The 24,117-nt window shown below is 37.5% G+C and overlaps 1 protein-coding gene across 5 annotated transcripts in view; it reads left to right on the forward strand.

Moving 5' to 3' along the window:
- Window positions 1–24,117, forward strand: part of ROCK1 (Rho associated coiled-coil containing protein kinase 1) — a 165,532-nt gene that overhangs the window by 39,355 nt on the left and 102,060 nt on the right. For all 5 annotated transcript variants that reach the window (XR_010919512.1, XM_067546875.1, XM_067546883.1 and 2 more), the window contains exons 2-6: window positions 4,087–4,168; window positions 12,902–13,002; window positions 13,851–13,988; window positions 15,127–15,302; window positions 18,059–18,143. Coding sequence is in view for 4 of the 5 variants with exons in the window: in XM_067546875.1 (XP_067402976.1) it covers window positions 4,087–4,168; window positions 12,902–13,002; window positions 13,851–13,988; window positions 15,127–15,302; window positions 18,059–18,143 (582 nt within the window). In the remaining variant the exon portion in view is untranslated. The remainder of the gene's footprint in view (window positions 1–4,086; window positions 4,169–12,901; window positions 13,003–13,850; window positions 13,989–15,126; window positions 15,303–18,058; window positions 18,144–24,117) is intronic.

The raw sequence follows: 24,117 nt of genomic DNA on the forward strand, positions 1-24,117 counted from the left end.
ATAATGTTAAACAACCCTGGACCCAGAACAAAACCCTGTGGAACCCCACTTGAGACTTCCCTCCAATCTGACTTCATTCCATTCTTTGTTTGTGGTTATTTAAACAATTGTGTGTCCACATAAGGATAATTCGCTGAGCCCTCATTTCGCCAGTTAGCTTTTCAGAATGTCATGTGGGACTGTGTCTAAAGGCTTGCTGAAGTCTGGGTATGTTATGTCCACTGCATTCCCCCTATCCACCAGACCAGTTACCCTGTCAAAGAAGGAAATCAGGGTGGTTTGTCATGATTTATTCTTAGTAAATCCATGCTGGCTGCTAGTGATTACCCCTTCATCCTCCAGGTATTCTCAAACGAATGTTTTATACATTGCTCTAGTAGCTTCCCAGGTATTGAGGTCAGGCTTACTGGTCTATAGTTTCCCGGCTCCTCCTTTTCCCCCTTTTAAAAAGATTTATTAGACTTTTAAATATTTACTTTAATTAATCAGGAGATGATGAGAGGATTTCACACAGGTCATTTTAAAAAAAAATTAGTCTATGCTGAGTATTCCAACCCTCAGCCAAGGAAGAAGGGAAATCAGCACAGAAATCTAGCTTTAACTCAGTTTTTGTCTTTTCTCTGCAGTTCACTTTTGAAAGTTTTAAAACAATATTAAAATTCTTTAATTTTTTTTAAAAAAAATTTGAAATCCTATATCATCTTTTCTTCTGAGTGAGCTGGAGTAGAGCAGATTCCCTTCTCAGCACTTTTACGAAGGGTGGCTGGATACTGAAGGATGGACTGCTTCTACCTTTTCCCCAGCAAAGGATGTTTAAATAGGATTCTCTTGGCCTGATAACTTTGTTAGACATCCTTTTTTACCTGATTTTTAAATTTGAACTTAAACTGAACTTCAGATTGTTGAATAGCTTGACATGGTTCAATATCAATTTAGCCTTCCTTTAAAGTTGATCTTTGATAGAAATGGGTTCCTTCAGATAAAAAACAGCTATGATCTGAGCAGTGTGTGGTTTACTATGAACACATGTGTATTTCTGGATTAATTCTATTTTTGACTGTTCACAAGTACTGTGTTATCACTGACCTATTTAAAATTCACTCTGACCTACCATAGCTGTGGACTTCTTACGGATTGTGTCTCACCCTTGTTTTTGAAGGTTTTAAAAAAAAACAACAAAAACAAAGAACAACTCCTAAAAAAATATCTGTATATTTTGAGATTCTTATTGCACTAGACATAATTTTAAATCTTTGAAAAGAAAAAGTGAGGAGAATTAGAATCTTGCCGTTATTCTAATTTGACATAGAAGATCATACACAATATTTTAGGATTGTATTTTTCAAAGAAAGAGCTAAATTGTGGCTTTTCCAGAAGCCTTGAGCTAGAGACAGTAAGCAGGTAGTTAGTTGCACTACCCCAGGAGCAGACAAGGAACTTGATTCTAAATCAGAGTCACAATCTGGTTCTTAGTCTCCCCTTGTGCCCAGCTCTGGGGAGAAGTATTTTGTGTTGGTACTATGCCCAATACAAATTACTTCACCCTGCATTTTCGAGAATGGAGGGTAGAGTGGAGCCAAGGCTCTGCACGTTCCTCATTTCTGCCCACCCTTTCCCAACACAGCAGTGTGAGAGGATAATAGTAGCTGAGCAAAGACTGCTCTCCTTCACCTCCTGATACCCACTTATGTATGGATGCATTGCAGTAATAGAGTACCTTGTTCAAGCACATTAGCTAGATCACAGTAGGGCCCAGGATTATTATCCTTTTCTTTCTTTACCACTGCCAGGATTAAATGGATTGTTTTCCTTTTATTAGGTTTTCCAGGCGCTTAACATGTTAAATCTGGAAAATGTGACTTTCAATAATTTAGTAAACAATGTTTTTGTCAGTTTTGACCTTTTCATGCTGTGTATCTTCATTACCATTTCTGTTTGGCGTATACATTGCTTCAGACTTTTTTCTCCAAACTATTGACCCGTAAAGATAGTTAGTCCACTCTATTATCCGGTTACTGATTTGTTTCTTTCTGATCTCTAATCCAGTGCCAAAAGGAGTACTGGTCCTTAAAAGCCTCTGACTCTTTATTGTGAAAGAGAATCACAGGAGAGATACAAATATTACCGTTTCTTGTTTTGTGAAAATATTGAGACATTCTACTTAGTTGTACTACAGTAGTGCCTAGGGGCCCCAAATGAGACTGAGACCCCATTGTGTTAGGCAGTGTACAAATGGTTAATATTTAGCAGAATTTTTTTTTTAAGTAATGAAATTAAAAAATGGGATAACACCCATGCTTTCAAATTAGATTATTCTGATTACCCTCATCCTTATTCTCAGCACTGTCACCAAATTAAGATCTGCTATGATTTTAGCACTCATCTGAAGTTAAAGATTGATGCTTTACGTCATTTGAAAGTAAGAGTTCAAAGCTTCTCAACAACTTTCATTCAGATGGCATTAATTCTAGCTCTGAAAGTTCTTGAGATAAAGGACACTAAAATCAGGTTGAAATTTTAAATACAGGGCAAGCTTTTTCTTTTTTTTTAAACCAGAAATTTGATTGTATTTGTGCTAATAGAATGCTTTTGAAAAAGTAGATTTTCAAATGGTATACCATAGCATTGCTTTTCCAGCCATGCAAGTTTGTGGGATATTGATCCCACTATTTGGATAAGTAGTATGAGTTTATTTTATGGTGTTGGTGAAAAGACAATGTAGAAAAGTCTCAGAACTTGCACTAGCACAATTTACTCTCTAATTTGTTTTTGTAATTGCCACTTAAACATTATCTGACTGCAAAAGAAGTTTTCCAACATTGTTTTAAGTGAATTTTCTGAAGTATAGTCATCCAGAATGATTGATCGGCTTTTATTAGATGAAGTGCCATTTGTTGGGAGGTGAAGAGAATTTGTGTTATCATCAGATATGTAGGGCATTACATGTGAGGTGCTGTATGCTTTCTGTGAAATTAAGAGCGCAGTCAGCTCCCAATGAGGAGGCATGCAGTACTTCATAGGACCTGCAAAGTATTTTGTTGCATGGCTTTATGCTTGTTCTTGAGTATATTAAGACCTGTCTAGATGAACAGGTAGTGAGCTGAAAGTTAGGGTGTAAATATACAGAGCACTAGCATGCAGTTTAACTTTTCATGTAGACCTTACTACTGTGCATTGAAAGTTTCCTAGTGTGCTTTGATCTATTCCACTTTGAAATGGGAATAGTTTAGTATGTACTAGGGAACTTTTAGTGTGCAGTAACAGGGTCCACATGGAAAATTAGTGTGGGCATGCTTATGTGCTGTATGTTTACATCCCTGCGTGTCACTTATTGTTTATGAAAACCAGCCCTAATAGTTTGCAGCTTTATAGAAGCTATGAGGACCCATGGCTATTTCTGATTCTATGCTAGGCTTTGTTGCAGCAAAACACTTGTATGTAGTAACTCACATGCTTATGAGTAGTCCCATTGAGTTCCATGGGACTATACATGCGCATGAAGTGACATGCGTGTTTGCTGGATGAAATGCTTGCTGTGAAAGTCTGAAAAGTAATCTTAATTAAAATAAATAAAAAGCATTTAATGCTGAAACTCAATTTGGTTGAAGCTTGACCTTAAGTTTACGTCATGCTCTGCTCTCTTACAATTACCCTCGAACTCTTACAAGGCCTCTACCCTCATTATCTGATGTACTGTTACTCTTTGGCAGCAGTGCGCTTTAGTCTACGTCAAAATTATTTTCTCCACTTTCTAGAATGAAACACGGTAATTAAGCACAAGAATAGAACTTTTAAAACAAACATGAGTTTAATTCTGTTAATCTTTTTCTGTTTTTTCTTTTCTTTTATGGGATGCATGGAGACTGTTAGACAGGCATTTTGGTGAAAGCAGTGGAATAAAAGTTGAATAACAGTATTTTGCCTTTAAATATATCTTAATTTGCTAATTGTATAATGAAGCAAACTTCATTCCATTAATGTGGCAATTTGGCAATGGCAATTGTTAGTCTTGTCTGTATGATTAACGTAAGACTTAATTGTGTTTCAAAAGGATCTATAATTCTGTTTGTGCTTTTCTTTGTTCAGGATGGATTAGATGCTTTGGTGTACGATTTGGAATTTCCTGCCTTAAGAAAAAACAAAAACATAGACAACTTTTTGAACAGATGTAAGTATTTAATACTTTTATTAGAATATTGAATGACAAGTTATAACTAAATATAAAAATGAGTGATTTTTGGTGTTTCAGTTTTGGGGGGCCACCCTTGACATTTTAAAGGAGCCTGACTTTCAGAAAATACTGAACACTCAGTCCTGAAAATCAAGCCCCTTCAAGGTGTTTCAAGTTGGGCACCAAAACTCACTAGTCATATTTGAAAATGTAGCCCTAGATCTTTCTTTTTCCTATACTCTTGTCAGTCCTGAAGACTCACTTTCCCTAGCTTCAAAATCTGTTAGGGCAATCCTTCTGGCATAGGTGGGGAGCCATACTTGCCACTTTGCAGCTAGAGGGTATACTAGAGATTGTTTAAATCTCTTTACTCCCCTTCTTCCCACACCCAGAAGTTGAGCATACTGGATTCCCAGAAGTGAGGGACTATGCTCTGGTCCACTTAGAATTGTAAGTAATAATAATATTAAACATTTACATAATACTGTGGAGTTTCAGAGCTCTGTACACACATTAAGTAAAGATCACTTGTGTAATAAATAAAACCATTTATTCAAAATCTGATTATCACATTTTTAATATTTGCTATTATTCCTAAAATAGCAAATCAAATACATTAACTACTGAAATTATCACAACACAAAATTACTAAAACCATCACAGAAAGAGTATGATTTCAGTAAGCCACAAGGGATATATATTACTAGGCTATTGATACATGATTTATTTAGGTTTACTTTTGTGTATAAGGTCTCTTGCTTTAAACTACATGAGAAGCCTAAACCCTGTGAGTTGATGTATTTCTTCTTTTTTGTGTGCTTAGTGCTAGCTGTGCAGAATTCTTCTCTTTTTTGTATGTGCTAATTTAATTGGTTTTTGGTGCACAAGAAAGAAGCAAATGAACTTTAGCTATGTTGGTTATAGCATCATGAAAAACTCCAGTGTTTATCAAGTGCAAAAGAATAAAATGAACAAGGAAATACCTTTTTTAAATTTTTTTTTAGTTCTGTAAGGGATCATTGAAACAATCATATACATAATTTTATGTATTTTCTTTTGCAGTTGAAGGGCACCACCATGTATTACTGAATTGTGACTATCGTTAATATTGGCATTTGGTACATTTTGAAAAGAACTTCAAAATTGTAAACTCTTAATTCATCTTGACCCTTTAAATGGAATGGCTTTTAAAGTAACCATGAGATTTTTTTATTATTATTATTATGAATGAAGCTGTTTTTTTCACAGGAGTCATGATTCTATACTTTTCATGCTTTAGGATATCTTTAACAAATCTGTGATTTAGTTTTGCTTATGGGAAAATGGCTATGATAATGAACAGTTGGATCAGTTTTATTGAGAAATTTGCAAGCTGCCAACTTAAATCTTGGGCTATGTAGGACATTGAGGGATCAAGAATCAATAAATGAGGGCTTTTGATCCGTTACATGGCAAAATAGATAAAAATCAATTATTTTAAAAAATACTAAATCAGCTTTTTACATTTAAATACATTTTTCTTTTTAAAAATAATCCTATTTAAATTTGAAATTGACAACCTATGTTAAGATCTAAAGTTTACTATAATCTATTAAAGTTATTTAAATAAATAAGCAGTACATGTTTGTTGCCTGAAGTATTAAACCAACTTTTGACATCAGTAGCCTTTTTTTCAGGAACAGAGGATATTTTCTTCCTTTCAGTTTATTCAGCTAGTTCAGTTCAATGACCAGTCATTCAAAGTTAAGAAACTGGTTAGGAATTGAAAACAAACTTTGCTGCATTTTCCTTTCCAAATTGTGAATAAAAATTAGATATGAGAGGGTGAGATCTAGTAGTTATAAAAGTGGGACATGGTGACTAGAAAAACTCAGTTTAAATAACTAGTTATATGTAATATTTCTTTTACTGAATAAATCAGTTAGATTTAAATTCAAAACTTGTTCTAATAAACTTTTTTCTTACATGTTCTGCACATTTAAGGTAGCTTTATTTAACATATTTAAAAAAATACCAAGAAAACATTTAAAGTTGCCTTTGTGCATTTTAATTAAATTCCAATTTCTAGCCAAATAGAGTTTGACACACATCATGAGTAAAAATTAATCATTCTCTAGTGAATAAGTAATGCTTCATTCGCCATTTTCCATCATAATAAAAAGTAAAAATAAAGACTGTGGAAGTGTGTTAATTAATATTAATACAATTGCTTAAATAAATGTGTATAAAAATAGTGTATCCTCCTGGTTAGCAAGAAGCACTAAATTCAGGCCTGATCTACACTTACCGTGGATTTCGGCAGCAGTCGACAGGAGGTACGCAAGCTATATACATAGCTTGCATATCTCCCGTTGACTTCCTATCATCTACATACCGTGGAGTTCCCACAGCACTGTACTGATGGGAAATGCCCTCCCGTCGACGAAGCGCTATGCTTCTTGCGGGGATGGATTAACAGTGTCGACTTCAGGGTTCGGTTGAGCGAGTCTTCACTGCCGCTCAGTCGAATCCACAAAATCGATCCTGCACTACCGGCAGTGCCACCGACAGTGTAGACATACCCTCAGTTGCAAATTTGACATGTTTTAATGGTTACCAACCATGGAGAATCAGTCTCTAGGGAAATAACTAAAAAGTACAAATAAAACACTAGATTAAAATAGATTATTTAAATCACGGTTTTCAGCTCACGATTTAAATTGCTCGGACTTAGATCAGTCTATCTTATCACTTAATAACAGAAGTTGCACATACTGGATTGAATATTACTGTGGATTGAACTGACAGGCATAGTGTTTCCTAATGTTCTTAATTTTTTAAGTTTGTTAGTTAAATGTTATTAAATAGTTTTAAATTACTTTTATTGCAAAATAGGAGGTAATTTGATTAAAATAATGCAATTTGACTTAATTTTTACTGTAAATTTGCTTTTTTTTCTGTTATCAGACCATAATATTTCAATTAATTTTACTGTGACAAACTACTAGTCCTAGTAGTGTATAATGAAAGAAGAAATGAGTAGAGCTCACTAGATTTAGTTATGGACTTTTTTGATGAGGGCTGGTTGCTCAGAGACCTGAGATCAAATGTTTTGTTTAGCTTCCCACAGTTCAAGTTATACCTGAGCTAGTATAACCTTATTATCGTGAACATATTATGTACTCAGTTGTTCTGAAAAAAGGTGTGGTGAAACTTTATTGGAGAAAAGAGAGGGTGGAACTGGGCAAATGGAATACTCATGGCAGCAATTACAATTAATGTAATTTTGATTACTGAAAAAACACTAGGCTCAGAAAAGCTCCAACTTTTGCATTAGTGGTAAGAAAATGAAACTCTCACAGTTGCATCTTCATTTAAAAACCTATTTCTCTCCATAAAAATGACATCCTATATAAGCATAAAAATATAACCTGAAATAGTATCAAGGTGGAGATATATATATATATATATAAAACAAAAGCAAAGGAGTATAGGGTTTTATAATAAGTAAGATCACACTCTGTTCTGTGTGCTGAAATACCAAAACACAGTGGGGTGAGTTTGAGTGAGTGGTGACCTTAAAGAGACACAGTCTAGTCTTATTTGGTCCATATTATTGATTTTTAAAAAAAAATTACATAACATAAGACAAAGTGAAATGATTCCATGATTTTTTTTTTCGTTCTAGTGGAAAACCTCTTAAAAGAACAAGAAATACTCCCTTGTAGTGTTAGCAATCTAAATATTGGAGCATTGTTCTAAAACACTAAAAGGAAGTTGATTATAAACAAAACTGAAGCTTGCTACTTAGCTTTAAGAGACCAAGTTGGGAGAAGTAAAAAAAAAAAAAAAAAATTAAAAAAATTGCCAATTATAATAACTTCAGATGTCTTTTTTAACTACATTTTCTTGCTTTTGTCATTTTTTAAAATTTCAACTCCACTTCTTTTCTGGAGTTTATACAAATAGGGAATAAGAAAGCATAAGATAAAATGAGAAAAGACCACATCTTGAAAATGTGTTTGCCAAAGGAGATTCAAATTGGCAATTAGGTGAGGGCAACCTAACCCAGGGATTGGGCATTCCACTACCTATTCTGCCTGGTGTGCTCCAGCCATGCTGGGAAGTGCGACTACTTAATGAAGTGCTCCTCAATTAACTTATTCTGCCTTATGCACATGTATCTAACAGATCCTGGAGCACCCAGGCACTGAAGAACAAGCCCCGCAAAAATGAGTGGTAGTGGTGTGCAGAATGTCACTGCAAGTAGGAGAAAGATGAACAGTATTTCTCTTTCCCATGTTTGCTGGAGGGGAAGGGAAAGAAGGGGGCATTCCATTGGAGGAGGGGAAGAGTGGTTTTAATTCCCCTTCGCAGATATACTTCCCCTCAGTATCTATTAGTTCTGTATGATTATTCACATCTCGAAGCCAAAGCTGATATAAAAAATGTAGTTCCAAACGGTGCTTAGAGTAATACTTGTCCAGCACACACACTTAGTGGCTATGGAGATATGAGCAAATTATCCTTGGAACCCGTTAGTGTTCCTCTTCTTTATTGATGACCTTGGCTAATAAGTGGCTTGTACATTTTTCAGCTACTCCCAGAACAATTTTTGTTTTAATTTGTATCTCTGTATTGTTTTGTTGTTAAGGCTAGCATGCATTAAGATATTTCCATTTATTTCACCTGCTGATGCATTAATCAATGGGCTTTCGTCCTGTATACAGCTACATAGTCAGACACTGTCAGACACTAATAGCAGAGGGCATTGCCAGCTAAACTGAAGAGCCCGCCAGTTTTTCATTGTGCTTCCTTAGCTTCAAGCTTTGCCAGACTTCCTGCTGCAGAGCAAAAACATTTATATTAAAAAAACAAAATAAAACATTAATTTGCTCCTGTATCTGTGTTTTTAGTCCTCTCCCATACTGGGGGATTTAAAAGTCCTGTTTGTCTCTAGTTCAGAGACACCCTGCCTATTTCCCATGCTTACCCTCACCATGATTCTAGCATGGAGAAGGCTAGAAGAAGGGGGAAAACATGGATATGTGCTATCTGCTCCACACAGGAAAAGAAAAACATCCTTTAAAAAGGCTTTAGTACTCAGGAAAGCGAAATCCAGGTGCCAGCGCAGTAATCTTTTATCTACATCTATTTAAATCTTCTGGTGTGTATTTTTCTGGTCTAAGGGCCAAGAGAAGGAAGCACAAATCCAGATTGTGCAGGTGCAGGAGTGCTTTATTGCCCCCGAGGGAGTGAGGGACAACTTTCAGAGTCACAACAGAAACCACATGATAAGAGCAGGAAAAATTCTTCCAGTTAGAATTCTTCAAATAAATGCTTAATAGGACTGTTTCCAGTTTAAATCCAACTTCTGAGGAAATGTCTAAGACAAACAGGGGAGCCAGTTAAGAAGAGCAGCAATACTACTTAGAGGTATTATCAGTTACCATTCAGGATTCAGAATTGAATCATATGTTTCCCTCAACCCAACCTTGATAGATGTGATTAGGAAGGAATGGATATTCCAAGAAAATCTGAGACTAAGCAAGTTGACTAAGAGATGTTAGTGTGTGCTAGTCTAAAGAAGATTTCGTCTCCCTTCCAAATATTGATGTGGCACTGATATGCCTCGTTAAGAGTACTGTAGTACCTACAGATGGAGAGTTAAGTCTTAAGAAGCCCACAGACAGAAGTATGGATACAGCACTCAGAAGAAACTCCGAGTTCTTACGTCACTGAGAACTTTGATTGCATCCAAATGCTTTGCCTGAACAGTATTGTCATGGATGGATGATTTGTCTGAATCTATTGTCTCAAATAAAGGAAATGCCAGGGTGTTTCTCTCTGTTGAAAAGATCTCCCTGGCAGCAGCCTGGATTTCTGAAAACCCTCTGGATTTCCATCAGAATTTAGCAAGAACGATGGACTACAGTGTGATTACTCGTTGACATATGTGGTTGTGGAGTTCGAAGACATGTCCAAACTAAGGTGACTTTCACATTATCAGAGTATTTAAAAGGAAAATGATTTGCAGAACTGATGCATAAAGTCGTGGTAGACTCCTCAGTCAAAGAAAAAAAAAGACCCTGCCTCCTGCCAAGCCCTGCAAGAAGGAATATAAATCCTATTCCAAACCCAAGCAATCCCTTTGAGGCGTCCAGACCAGGTTTGGCAGACAAAATAATCTCTGCTATTCCAGAAGAAAGTGGTTGGATCCAGAGATGACAAGTCCAGGTTTGAGCCATTCACTTTCTGGTGGTGCTTCATGTCTTCCCAAACAACTCCTATCTCACTGCCACATCAGATTGGTATAGAGCATTGGGATAGACCGTTTCCTTAAGTTTGTAGATTGTTGGCCTTGGATTGCTTCCAGCAAGTGGTTTCTGAAGATTGTCCGGAGAGGATCTAAAAATTCCTGTTTAGTTCATTCAAATTGGTTTGCAAAGTCTCCAGTAGGAATCCAGAGTTTTATTGTTCAGTGCAGATAAGCTCATTAACAAATTACAAGCAACAGGGGAGATAATATCCATTCCTGTGGAAGCTGTCGCAACTTGGCAGGCTCTTAGGAGAGAGGACAGCAGCTACACTTATCAGTGACAAACAGGTCTGGTTCAGCTTTTGTAGCTGCATGCAGGCTAAGAGACTATTGATTAATGGGTCTGTGGACCATGTAAATCAAAGACAGGAAATTTTCCATAAGCTACATTTTCCTATTAAAAGCAGCAGATTCTCTATGATTTATGATGTTACTGTAACATGATATTGTCTGAAGGACTTGTTTAATAAGAGTTGAATGTGTGCATATAGTAGCTCTCTTTCAGACATTTTAGTTGCAATTTGCACACGAAAGTCAATTAGTCATTTTATAATATTTGGACCTAAATTGCGGGGAAAAAATGCATTTTAATTAACTCTCAAGACACAAAGAGATAATTCAATACACTGAAGAATAAATTATTGCAAAATTTTTGCCTTTCAAAATAAGTTGGTCAGTTATAAACCATCCCAAACCTTTTTAGTTTACATCTTTTTCACAAAGTATTTATTATAGCAACTTAAAGAAAAAATTGCATCTGATGTTATTCAAATGCCAGTTTTAACCTTACAGTATGTTAGTGTCCGAACCCCATGAAAAACAATAGCTGCGTACTGTATATAGTATTAAATAGATGTTTGACAATAGAATAAAAGTTTCATATTTTTTTAACCTCTTGGCCCTTTGATCCTTCAGAAATGAGTGCCGTTAACCTGGTCACAGGTCAGATTTATATATGAAAACCATTTGAAGCAAACTTTCACATGTCTTCCTTTTCCTGCATTAGTGTTGGCAGTCCTCTTGTCATGGGTTTGTTAGGCAAGCAGCTATTGATAAACAGAAGATGTTTAGCATGGTGATTGTTATATTTCAACTCCATCCAGTCCTATTGTTTCTCTAGCCTTAGACCAAGTCACCTTGCTCGAATAGTCAAATAACTTAAATTAGATCTTATGCAGTTTACTAACCATTTTACAGAATCTGAATTACACTTGTAATTCTATATTTCTGTAGCCTAATTTATTAAAATCTGTGTGTGGTATATATCTCTCTGTAAACCATGGGTTTATCTTAGAAAGCAAGGGGAAAGAATATTTAAATATAAGTAATCAAAACAAGGTATGGAGTTTTAATAAAACCTCTTGTTACTGAAATTCAGCTGCATTCCTGCTGCTTTATTTTAAATTGGTCCTTTTTATATGAAAATTAATTTGTGTGCATCTTTTATTTTTAAACATGCTCTGTATGTAGGACACTAATAGTCATTTTCATTAGCATGCCAAATAATTATTTTAAAAAAATGTGGACTACAGCAATGTCAGTTCCTCCCCTCACAATTCTTTCAAAACTTTTCCTTTTTGGTCTAAAATTCTATTCTGGAAATAAAACAGGATTATTGCTGTGAATGTTTTATTAGAAACGGGGCTGTTTAATAGCTGTTCTGTACTTTTACCAAAATGTGAAGCTTTTCTATGTAATCTCATGCCAGTGTTGACCCATATGGATTAAAATAGCCTGTTTTTTAATCTATGACCAAATTTGGAATTAAAATATCTGCCCACTGGGAGTTTGTAAATTATTGTAGTTTATAGAATGACAGGTTTATATAAATAATTATAATGATTCCCATTGCATGTTTTAAATTAAAATCCACTTTTTCAAGTGGTTGTTCGTTTTATAAGTAACTTGTTTAAGTGTATTTTATACCTATATGGTATGATGATTTCTCAGATCTTTTACATATGTGCCCTTTAAGCAATGGCCTTTTATGCTGTTCTGTATACAGGCAGCTCACCCTAGATGCAGAATTTCTGCATTCTAGTAGCTGTTTCAGATATTTGTTTTGAATGAGAGCTTTCACTATTTAAACTCTGCTTCTTCCTTAGCTTGATCCTGCAATGAAGTTGTACTGTGTGACAGTTTTCTGTTACCATGGTAATGAAAGTGAGATCACAGGCTCAGAATACAGATTTCCAATAAGAAGAAATATATCTTTTAATAAGCATCAGATGTTACAAAAATAGTTACAAATAAATGAAATGTGAATTGATTTTTGTGTTAAATCAAATACATTTGAAAGATTTTCTTAATATGAAAGTTCCTTACTAATATTTTTAATGTGTAGTTCTGTAATAACCTATATAGAAAGTCACTGAAGGTTTTAGTAATTAATTGCTCTGTTTTCATGCTTTATATTTTTTCTCTTTACACAGATAAAGACACAATTAATAAAATCAGAGATTTGCGCATGAAAGCTGAAGATTATGAAGTGGTGAAGGTGATTGGTAGAGGTGCATTTGGGGAAGTTCAGTTGGTAGGTTATATTTCAGAATGTAAAAAGGATTGGATTTTGTTTTATGTTACTCAGTGCTACTTATCTTTTATTTGTAATAAGATACTTTAAAAGATATTACACTGATCTTGTAATATAGGGACTGTATAGCCTAGTGAGAATTTAATTATTTGAAAGAAAGTTTTCTAGGATCCTAACTTTTAATACTCTCACATGCAGAAACATCTCAGTTCAATATGCATTTTCTCTGCCCAGAGGCTCAGTACACTCTCTTTATGGTAGTCCTGGCCACTGCAACTTTAGGAATTTGAGATGCAGCTCTTCAGCTGGTGTAAATTGTCATAGGCTCATTGAAGTCAATAGGTTCTGACAGCTTACACCAGCTGAGGAGCTGCCCCCAAGGCCTGAACATACACTTTCCACATGTATCATCTTTTGTGTGCAGAGAATTATTAAGTCTTCTCATAGTGAATCACTGGGTTGGATAGCTGATGGAAGAAATGTAAAATAAGGCAAATGTGCTCTTCAAAATATTTGTCATTTTCTTTTTACATTATTTAACAAATAAAAATATTTACCTTTTTAAAAACAAATAAATGCAAATTACAGAGCAACTATTGTGTTCTTGATTGTTAATTCTCTGCAAACATTGTTCTGTTTTAGTAGTTTTATTGTAGTTATAAAATTCAACTTTATATCATGTAGATCAATAGAAAGATTATTTTTACCAAAGAGAAGTGAAGAATTGTATAAAACAGGTTAATTAAAGTAAAATGCTCAAAGCAGAAAAACATTGAACTAAATATTTTAACTGATTGTCAGTATGGAAAGTTAATTTATTTTTCTATATCTTAATTTTATCTTCAAAGGTAAGGCATAAATCTTCAAGGAAGGTGTACGCTATGAAACTTCTGAGCAAGTTTGAGATGATAAAAAGATCAGATTCTGCATTCTTTTGGGAAGAAAGAGACATTATGGCTTTTGCTAATAGCCCCTGGGTTGTTCAGGTATAGTGATATCACTGTTAAAATCACCCTGCCATGATTAAAAATATTGTTATATCACTGGATAAATCACATTATAACTAAAGAATTATATACATTTTCATTTCTAACTTGGTTTCCTAAGCAACTTACAAAACTGCCTTTTCAGCTAAGTTGAAATTTTTTGTTAAGAAAAGCCACTGAAAATTTGAAAGCTGCAAAAAATAAAATTGTAGGTGCTGTAATTCTTTGGTAAAATTATGTTAAATTATGTTCTGAATTGATAGATGGGAAAATCATTTTGTTAAGATTTTCATGTCTGCTTGAGAAGAAGTCTTTGGGTGACCTCAGTGTACATGACAATTATTCGAGTAGAGCATATCTTTCAGAAAACAAGTAGTTGGATGTATATCTGTATTTTCTCTTTGTTAAATGAGGTTGAATGCAAAATTTGAAATGAGAAGAGAGAAGCCATAATTCTGCAATATGGTATTGTAGATTTGTGGTGATAAATGCAGCATAGTCTATATAATTTACAGTATGAACATTTTTTTTCAAGCATCACTTTCTTCTTTGAAATATAAAGACTGAGTCTTGCAAAGATTTACACATGTTAACTTGCTCAGTGGTACTACTCTTAATTTTAAGAATGGTGCCTGAATTTTTGTAGTGTTATGGTATAAATGACCAAACTTTCAGGATCAAACTCATGTAAGCCTTATTGACACTAATTTGGGATACTAATCATGTTAGTATTTTTCTAGACAGTGATTATCTTTAAAGATGCTTGCATTGTTTCCAAACAGTGTATACATTTAATTCACTTTTTATTTTGAGCTATGTCAACAGATAAAGGAGGATTTTTACTTTTTTTAAAAAAATTTCTAACTCACTTTTCAGACAGTGTATGAGTTGATAGAAGAACGCCTGTCTAGCAGCATAAAGAGACAAAATACAGCAGAAATGGCACCCCTTCCTTGTAAGGGGAATTCTTCAATACGTAAAACTGCAGGAATGGCTCTAATAATTCTACTAATATTTAAATGTCAAGACATTTGCAGTGAAATTCATTGGATTAATACAATATGCAACAATAAAAAAGCTTTTATATTAAGATATACTATATACTCAGTTACTTATTTTTGTTTGCTTTCTTTTATAGTTATTTTATGCATTCCAAGATGACCGTTACCTTTACATGGTGATGGAATATATGCCTGGTGGGGACCTTGTGAATTTAATGAGCAATTATGATGTTCCTGAGAAATGGGCAAGATTTTATACTGCAGAAGTTGTTCTTGCGTTGGATGCAATTCACTCAATGGGCTTTATTCACAGGTGCATATATAATTACTACAGTTAATCAGATCTATGTTAATCTTTATTTTTCATAATGTCTTTATAAGAATTACTTAATCTGTTTTAAAATTGGTGCTGCTGTTATTGCTGCGTGGTTATTCCTCCTACACACCTTCAAAATTTTTTACTGTGAGAAAACGCAAATCTGAGCTAACCTTCACAATAAGATATTTTCAGCAAATTGGCAGGACTTGAGTCTTATGTTCTCTGCCTGAGTCAAGGATTTCTAGGATTTTTAGGATTTCTCTTTATAAGAGATAGAAACAAAACCAAAATGGAGCTAATGAATTATCCCAAGCCTTGGTACTAAAATCTTTAGTTTGGTTTCTTTCTTGAGTAGAGAAAGCACTTGATTTGGTAACTGGCGAATGATAGTATTTGGCAGTGTTCACTATTTGGTATTATTAGTTGTTATATGTATTGTAGAAATTCCTAGCGATCAGGACCCCATTGTACTAGGCACTATACAAACACATAATAAGGGTTAGTCCCTGCCCCAATTTGTTTACAATTTATAGGAACAAGAAGACAAAGGATAAGAGGGGAGACAGAGTCACAGACAAGTAGAATGATTTACTGCAGGTTTCACAACATGTCTCTGACTGAACCAGGAATAGAAGTTGGACTGGGATTTAGGAGACTCAGTGCCCTAATCTTCTGGACCACATCACAAAAATTGCATTTAGAATATACCTCTGATATCTGATCAGTCTTGTTATCTCATTAATCCTCACATTATGATAGGGTTGAATGACTCTCAGGATTGGGTGCAATCTTTCTATATTTGTTCTACTTCATGGGTGATCCACTCCAATAGATTTAATTTAGTTGTGTCTCCAAAGAGATGTGAGAAGAGGGTACAAATATGAAAGTGATACAGAGAAAATATAAATATACGGGTAAATAAAGTAGCTCTTTCAGTCTCTGACTAATGAGGTGACATTGAGAGAGCAAGTAATGGAAAGGAAAAGTACTATTTGCAACTACAGCAATCATTTTTCAACTCTCTACACATGTATTTATTTCTCTCTGTTAGTTGGGCCACAGAAACAACAACAACAAAAAACCCAACATAAAATATGCTTTCGTTCATAGCATGTTCCTCATCTTTCCCCATAGCATGTTCCCAACTTTCATTCCCCATCCCTTCTTAATTGGAATGGCAGAGTGGCTAGGTACATCAATTTTCTATTCTTTTTTTCCTAAAGAAAACTCATTGATTGATATAGAAACCAAAAATGGCTATATAATCAATGAGAAGCTTCTCTTAGTAAATTACATATATCCGTATTTTTCATTTTTGCTGATTAAAAACAGGTGAATGTTATCATTCTAATCTACTAGACTGTTAATCAAAATATGTGTACGCTATAGAGTTGAAATAAAACCTCAAAACTACTAAATAAAGGAACATTAGTATATTTGCTTTAGTTGAAAAGAGAGCTATTTTAAACACAAACTTTCAGGTGTATAGTAAAAACAGCGTAAGTGAATCGAATAATTTTGAATTAAATACATACATAGGTGCATTCCATTGTGAAGGATCCCAAAATACTTTGCATACTGTATACATTTAAGAATCACTTAGCCACAACTGTAATATAATCACATCTGGGGTAGAGTATAATAGCTATTCTGTGGTTAGAGTTTGTGTAAGTTTTTTGGTTTTTGATTTTATTAATTGGGAACTGAAGAATAACTGCTTCAACTGAAAATAGAGGTAATTTTAGCTTGGGACAATGTAAATATATAAATTGCAATTTGGCTAGAAGGTCAGGATTAACACTTAAACTTTTGCAAAAAGAACTACTGCAAGAGTCAAATATTGCTAAAATGATTATACTTAATTAATTATTAGTGATATCAAACATAATCAAAATCAATTCCCATTATATAAATTAATCATTCTAAAAGTGCATATGTGTTCCCAAAGTTGGAAAGAAAGTTAAACCACCGAGGAAGCTGCTACTAGCCTTTATAGGTAGTATAAGTATGCTTTTGGTTAGAGTAGACTCTCTTCTTCTGGTTTAGCTTATTTAAATTTAAGAAGTGAATAAAGAAGAGAGAAAGTGGGAAAAGCAATCTCTGTTCTAGAAAACTTAGTTGGTGTAGTGAATTTCAAAGTTCAAGTGCTTGTTCATATATATTCCACCAGTGGTGCACATGTTCCCAATGCACTTAAGTCGAAATATTTTAGCCAGCAGTGCCTGTTGAGGGCCACATCTGTGCCCTGAGTGTCTCATGCTTCCAACTAAGGACATAAAGGGAGGGGTATCCTCAAGTGCCCCTTGGTTCTCACCACCTTGGTTCTCACCACCTATGACTGCAAGTTGGAATGTGCAATGTCCAAGCTTCTTCACTCACAGAGTGACCTGTTCTTTAAGTAAATAATTGTATTTAGATTAATCTAGAGCAGAAGGACTTTGCAGGAAGGGATATGAGGAATTTGAGTTTGAAGAGTAAGACTCAGGTTCTTGATCTGAAGCTACATCTCAGTCTAGTTCTTTAATGACGAGGCAATACTTTCTGATACTTGGAAATTTGGGGGTATTTGACCGAGAGTTTGAAAAATTGGAGTGGGGCAAAGGGGACAGTTGCCTTTTTAATAGTGTCTTCTTGCCAGTTTAAGTATCTTAGTCTCTTCTTGCTATGATTAATACAAAAAATAGTTGTCTTTTCTTGGTTTGGTAAGTGAAAACTAATTTGTCAAATTATGTATAACTAATATTTTTCAGAGATGTGAAGCCTGATAACATGCTGCTGGATAAAGCTGGTCATTTAAAACTAGCAGATTTTGGTACTTGTATGAAGATGAACAAGGTTGGTATATTTACAGCTTGAATCTAGCATTGGTATTTGAGGAAAGCATCCAGTGGATGTTGCTCTTTGGGTTGCCATCTGCTATTGATTAATTGATGGACTTTCTTTGATGCTTAGCACTGTTGTGTTTGAGCAACTCACATCTGTAAACAAATGAAGTCTCACAGGATCCCTGTGAATTAGGGAGAAATTTTTATATCAGTTTTAAGATGGGGGTGTTAAAGCACAAAGAGATTGTGTCTTTCAGTCACAAAGAAATTCTGTAGCAAAGACATAAAAAGAACCTAGGTCTCCTGTGTCTTGATACTTGCCTTAGTCATAAGAAAATCCTTCCATATCCAGGTGTGTACTATTTTTCACAATGTGTACAGTAGAAAATTAATTGTTGAATTGTGCACTATAGTTTCAGTACCAAGAGAACAAAGGACATTTGTATTTTCTATTTCCTGTTGGTTAAAAGGAGATTGCTAAAAGTACTGACACTTCTGCTGAGACTGCAGTCCATACCACTTTTATCAGCAGGGATAACAAATCTCAAGAACTTGGGAAAAAGAGGACTCAAAAAGTCCTGTTTTTCAAATGTGAGTGGGAGTCTGAAATTCCTTGTTTTTTTTCCCCTCCTCCCTTTGCTCCTCTCATTGACCTAGACTGCAGAGCAAGCTTCCTTTTTCATCTGCTTGAGGAGATTTACGCTATTTAGCAGTGGTGGTGGGGGGGAAACAGGAATTTTAAGAGAATGGAGACCCAATGCCTAATTCACACCCCCTCAAGAAAACAGTACTTTTTAATAAATAGTATTGTTCCTCCTGTAAGGATGAGGAGGGAAGGAGTCCCCATCCTCCTAAATTCCTGACATTTTCCCCCTCGCCCCATTTCTGAATGGCTTACTCCTCAAAGCAGACGGCTTCTGGCTACCTTGCTTGCCCTAGGGAAGCTATAGATGAGCCTGTCAGATATTAAAATGAGTTACTGTGCACATAGTGTATAATGTCAAGGCAGACAAAAGCATATAATAAATTAGGAAATATTTTGCCAGACTATGATTTCTGTAGAACATTATATGTATTAAGTGACACACATTCCACTATGGAGCTGATTCAGTGTCCATAGAAGCCTTTACATGGACTTCAATAGAATATGGATCAGGCCTAGAGTTGCAGTATTCCTGCTGATCATTTTTAAAAAGTTACATATGATTGCCTTCTAGAAGCCTCATCACAAATTGAGAAGAAAAGATTGATTCTTCTTCAAGTGCTCGCTCACGTCGATTCTAGTTAGGGTGTGCATGCGTCGTGAACTATCGCCAGAAGTTTTTTCCCCTAGCAGCATCTGTTGGGTCAGAGCAGGCACCCCCTGGCGTGGCGCACCCATGGCATTGTATGTAGGGGCAAGGACAAAACCCCTTTATGGGATCTTGGCAGTCCCAGTGGCCCTTTTGGACTCTCTAGGCTTACCATCAGACCCAGTGGTCCTCATCTAGGAGGTCATACTCCGTCACCTCTCACACAAGGAACTTGAGGCCATCGGTATTGCAACAATCTTCCCACAGTGCCGAGAGGGAAACTGATCGTGGAACCAAAGGGGGGGCGGATCCTGGTGTGGACCATGACATTGAAGAGATCCACGGCACTGCGAGGGAGGCTGCAAGGGAACTGCAGGACTCCATGGAACGCGAGGACTCAGCTTTCTCTAGAGCATCCTCATCACCTTCCCTGAAGGAGGCAGTGGCTGGGGACCTCTGCTACTCCCCCCGGACAATAGGGCCCATCAGTAACTCCTCCTGAGGAGTAGAGCGCAAATATTTTGCCCCATTCACCAAGTACGAATACCTCTTCACGTGTCCACATCCAGGGTCACTGGTGGTGGATGTGTTGAACAACAAGGAAAGGTAGGGGCAACAGGCGCCTATGCCCAAGTCCAAAGACTCTAAGAAGCTGGAGCTCTTTGGTAGAAAGGTATACTCTACAAGAGAGCTCTAGCTTTGCATAGCCAACCAGCAGGCTATCCTTGTCTGATACAATTTCAATTCCTGGGGTGCTATGTCAAAATTTAAGGAGTCTCTCTCAGCTGAGTCCAGGCAGGAGTTTGCTGCCATCATGGAGGAGGAGAAGGCAGTGGCAAAAACATCTTTGCAAGCTGCCCTAGATGCAGCTGACTCAGTCTCCTGCACCATGTCTTTAAGGATTCTGATGTGGAGATGCTCCTGGCTGCAGGTCTTGGGCCCCCCACTGGAGGTACAGCAAACCATTCAAGACCTGCCATTTGAAGGTGTAGGCCTGTTCTCGGAACAGACTGATTCAAAGTTGCACAGCCTGAAGGACTGTAGGGCAACCGTAAAGTTCTTGGGGTGAATTACCCCGAGCACTCAAAGGAAGCACTTTAAGCCACAACCTGCCCTGAGATTTTATCAACCCCAGAGACAGGACTACCCCAGAAAAAGGGGCAGAAGCAACAGGCGTAGTATGCCTCAGGCTAGCCAAGGCTATGGAAGAGGTCCCGTGGGAGCAAAGAGGAAGGAATATTCCTGATATTTCCTAACCTGAGGGCCAAAGGAGGTCTCAGACCCATTCTGGACCTGTGAAACATCAACAAATTAATGAAAAAGATAAAATTTCTCATGCTGTCATTGGCTGCGATCATCCCTTCCCTGGATCCGGGAGACTGGTATGACATGGTCAACCTAGAGGTTGCTTATTTTCACATATCTATGGTCCCATTCCAGAGGAGGTTTCTCAGATTTGTGATAAACAACTCACTCTCTGTTCACTGTCCTCCCATTTGGCTTGTCAATGGCCCCTCAAGTGTTCACCAAGTGAATAGTGGTGGTCGCTGCTTTTCTGAGGAGACAACAGATGCGGGTGTTTCCGTATCTGGATGATTGTCTTATCAAAGGCCACACCAGGGCTCACGTGGAGGCACAAGTCAGACTAGTACGGGTAACATTTGATAACCTGTTCCTCCATCTAAACATGCCCAAATCGACTCTATCCCCTACCCAGAGGATAGAATTCATAGGTGCAATGCTGGGCTTGGGATGGGCAAGAACATCTCTACTGGAGCTTCGCTTCAAGGCTATTGGAATCCGTTATAAGGGATGTGAGTCACTTTCCAAATACAATGGCAAGGGTTTATCTGAGGCTGTTAGGCCACATGGCCTCGTGCATATACGTGGTGCAACTCATGAGGCTGCGGCTCAGACCTCTCCAAGCCTGGCTGGAGTTGGTCTACTGCCCGAACTGCAACAAACTGGACAAGGTTGTTTCTCATCCCCTCTGGGTTATCAATTCTTTCCAGTGGTGGAGAAATGGGTGGCTGGTTTGTATGGGAGTTCCCTTTTCCAAACCACAGCCATCGCTAGCCATAGTGATGGATGCGTTAGAAATGGCCTGGGGAGCACACCTGGGCTTCCTCAGGACCCAGAGCCTCTGATCTCAAGAGGAGCTGTCCCGCCACATAAATGTCCGAGAACTGAGAGTAGTTCAACAAGCATGTCAGACCTTCCAACCACAACTAGAGCGCAGGTGCATTTCAGTTATGACAGACAACACAATACCGATGTTTTAAATAAACAGACAAGGTGGAGTGCGCTCCTCTCCCCTGTGCCAAGAAGCTCTCAAGCTGTGGGACTTCTGCATTGCTCATTTCACCCACCTGGAGACTTCTAACTTTCCAGGGGCACAAAATGTGCTGGCAGACCATCTCAGCAGGTCTCTTCACAACCAACCAGATATCCTGAATAATATCTTCCAGCAGTGGGGAGTTCCCCAAGGGAATCTATTTGCGAATTAGCTCAACAGGAAGTATCAGCAGGTCTGCTCCTTCTAGAACCGCAGCCCAGGCTCAGTCACAAACACGTTCCTTCTGTCGTGGGAACATGGTCTGATGTACGCGTTTCCCCTTTCCCTTTTGTCCACAAAGTCCTACTCAAGATCAGACACGAAAAGGCATCAGTCATACTTATAGCCCCAGCCTGGGCCAGACAGAATTGGTTCACAATGCTGCAGGAATTTTTGCAAGCCACACCCAGAGCCCTACCTTTTAGTACCAAATCATATTATGCAAGACTTCAGCTGCCTCCGACATCCCAACCTTGAGTCACTTCACTTCACGGTGTAGAAGCTCCAGGGCTAAACCCCAGGGAGTCTGCCTGTTAAGAGTCGGTAAGGGGAAAGTCCTCTTAGGTAACAGGAAGCCATCGACCAGGGCGGCTTACCTGGCAAAATGGAAAAGATTCTCCATATGGGCGGCCCAGAAAAACGTGTCTCCAATGCAGGCACCAATCCCTTTCATCTTGGATTACCTGTTGCACTTGAAACAGATAGGGCTGGCAATTTCTTCTGTAAAAGTGCTCCTGGCAGTAATTTCTGCTTTCTACCTGGTCGCTGGTGGGCGGACCATGTTTGCCGATCCTCTGACATCCTGTTTCCTCAAGGTCTTAGAGAGACTTTACTCACTGGTACGGAATCCGATGCCTGCTTGAGACCTTAATTTAGTGCTTACTAGATTTATGGGGCCCCCCTTCAAGCCCGTGGCATCCTGCTCACTCCTGTATCTTTCATGGAAAGTAGAGTTCCTAGTGGCAATAACCTTAGCCAGGAGAGTGTCGGAGCCTAAAGCGTTAATGTCGGACCCACCGTATGCTCTCTTTCACAAAGACAAGCAGCTGCGTGCGGCCTTCCTACTGACAGTGGTGTTCCAATTTCACATGAACCAGGTGTGACGTTCCCCTCTGCAATCTGGACTGGCATGTAAATGTGTTACCCCAATCCCTCAATCCTGGAGCCTGTCTTGCACTTGTTCTGCTGTGTAAACCCCCACTCCTGGGTCAGCTCACACACAGTCTCCTTAGTTTAGTGAGTGAGGGCTTCTGGCCAGCCACTCATGGATTATGCAATAGAATGACCCCAGCAAACAGCCCCAGTCCCAGATGCAAACCAAGGAACATCTATCTTGCAATGTTCAGTGCCGCCCACTGAACATTGCAAGCTCAAGGTTAGTTTGTTAATTTGTCAAAGAAATTGATATGTTCCAACTTTGTCACTTCAAATGGAGTCTCTGACACACCTCAAACCAAATACGTTGCTTTAGACAAAACAAAGAAGTTTATTAAGTACAGAAATATTTTAAGTGATTATGAGTCAGAGGAAAATAAGTCAAATTTGATCAGGATGAAATAAAAGCAAATCACATTCTAAACTTTCAGAAAACCTTACAAAGTCAGATAATACTTACCATAGGCTGGCTGATCTCCTTCAGCCAGGCCCTCCCCCTGTGGACAGTCCTTCAGTTGCTTGATGTTGTTTTGTAGATGGAAGTGGAAGAGAGAGATTTCTGAAAGAGCTGGTTTGTTTTATGCGTGCCTTAATGAGGCATGAACTACCTCTCTGCTTTTAGTGTTTGCCTAGATCTGCCTCAAACCATGAGACATATATTTGGGAATATTACATAGCAGAGCTTCATAACCAGACATATGACATTGCAACAAACATGCTACCATAACTATAAGGTTCAGTATGCCATGAGCATTCCAGAAACATCTTACATGACCTACTTTGCATTAAACAATACACAATTACACTATAAGGGTGTACATGGGGGTGCAGTGTGTCACACCAGGACATCTTCCTCCCGTTTTTTGTTTTCACAAAACCACATGCTGACAACAGAGAGCGAAGCCTTCACACCATTGACGTCAGGAGAGCACTAACTTTATATAGATATAGATGTAGATATATAGAGAGAGCGAGAGTGAGTGCACGAACCTTCAAACCAACTAATCATTGCAGTAGCTGATAGGATGAAAGGCCTGCCAGTATCATCCCAGAGGATCTCTTCTTGGATCACCTCTTGCATTAGAGCTTGTTATGACCTGGCTAAGGTACCAGCACTGGCATTAACTTCACACTCCACAAGGACTCAGGCCTCTTTGGCAGCATTCCTGATGTACGTTTCTACACAGGAGATCTGAAGGGCT

The sequence above is a fragment of the Emydura macquarii genome, unplaced genomic scaffold (assembly GCF_026122565.2).
Source record: "Emydura macquarii macquarii isolate MOO-44397 ecotype Brisbane River unplaced genomic scaffold, CSIRO-AGI_Emac_v2 contig_212, whole genome shotgun sequence".
In the NCBI taxonomy this organism is placed as follows: Eukaryota; Metazoa; Chordata; order Testudines; family Chelidae; genus Emydura; species Emydura macquarii.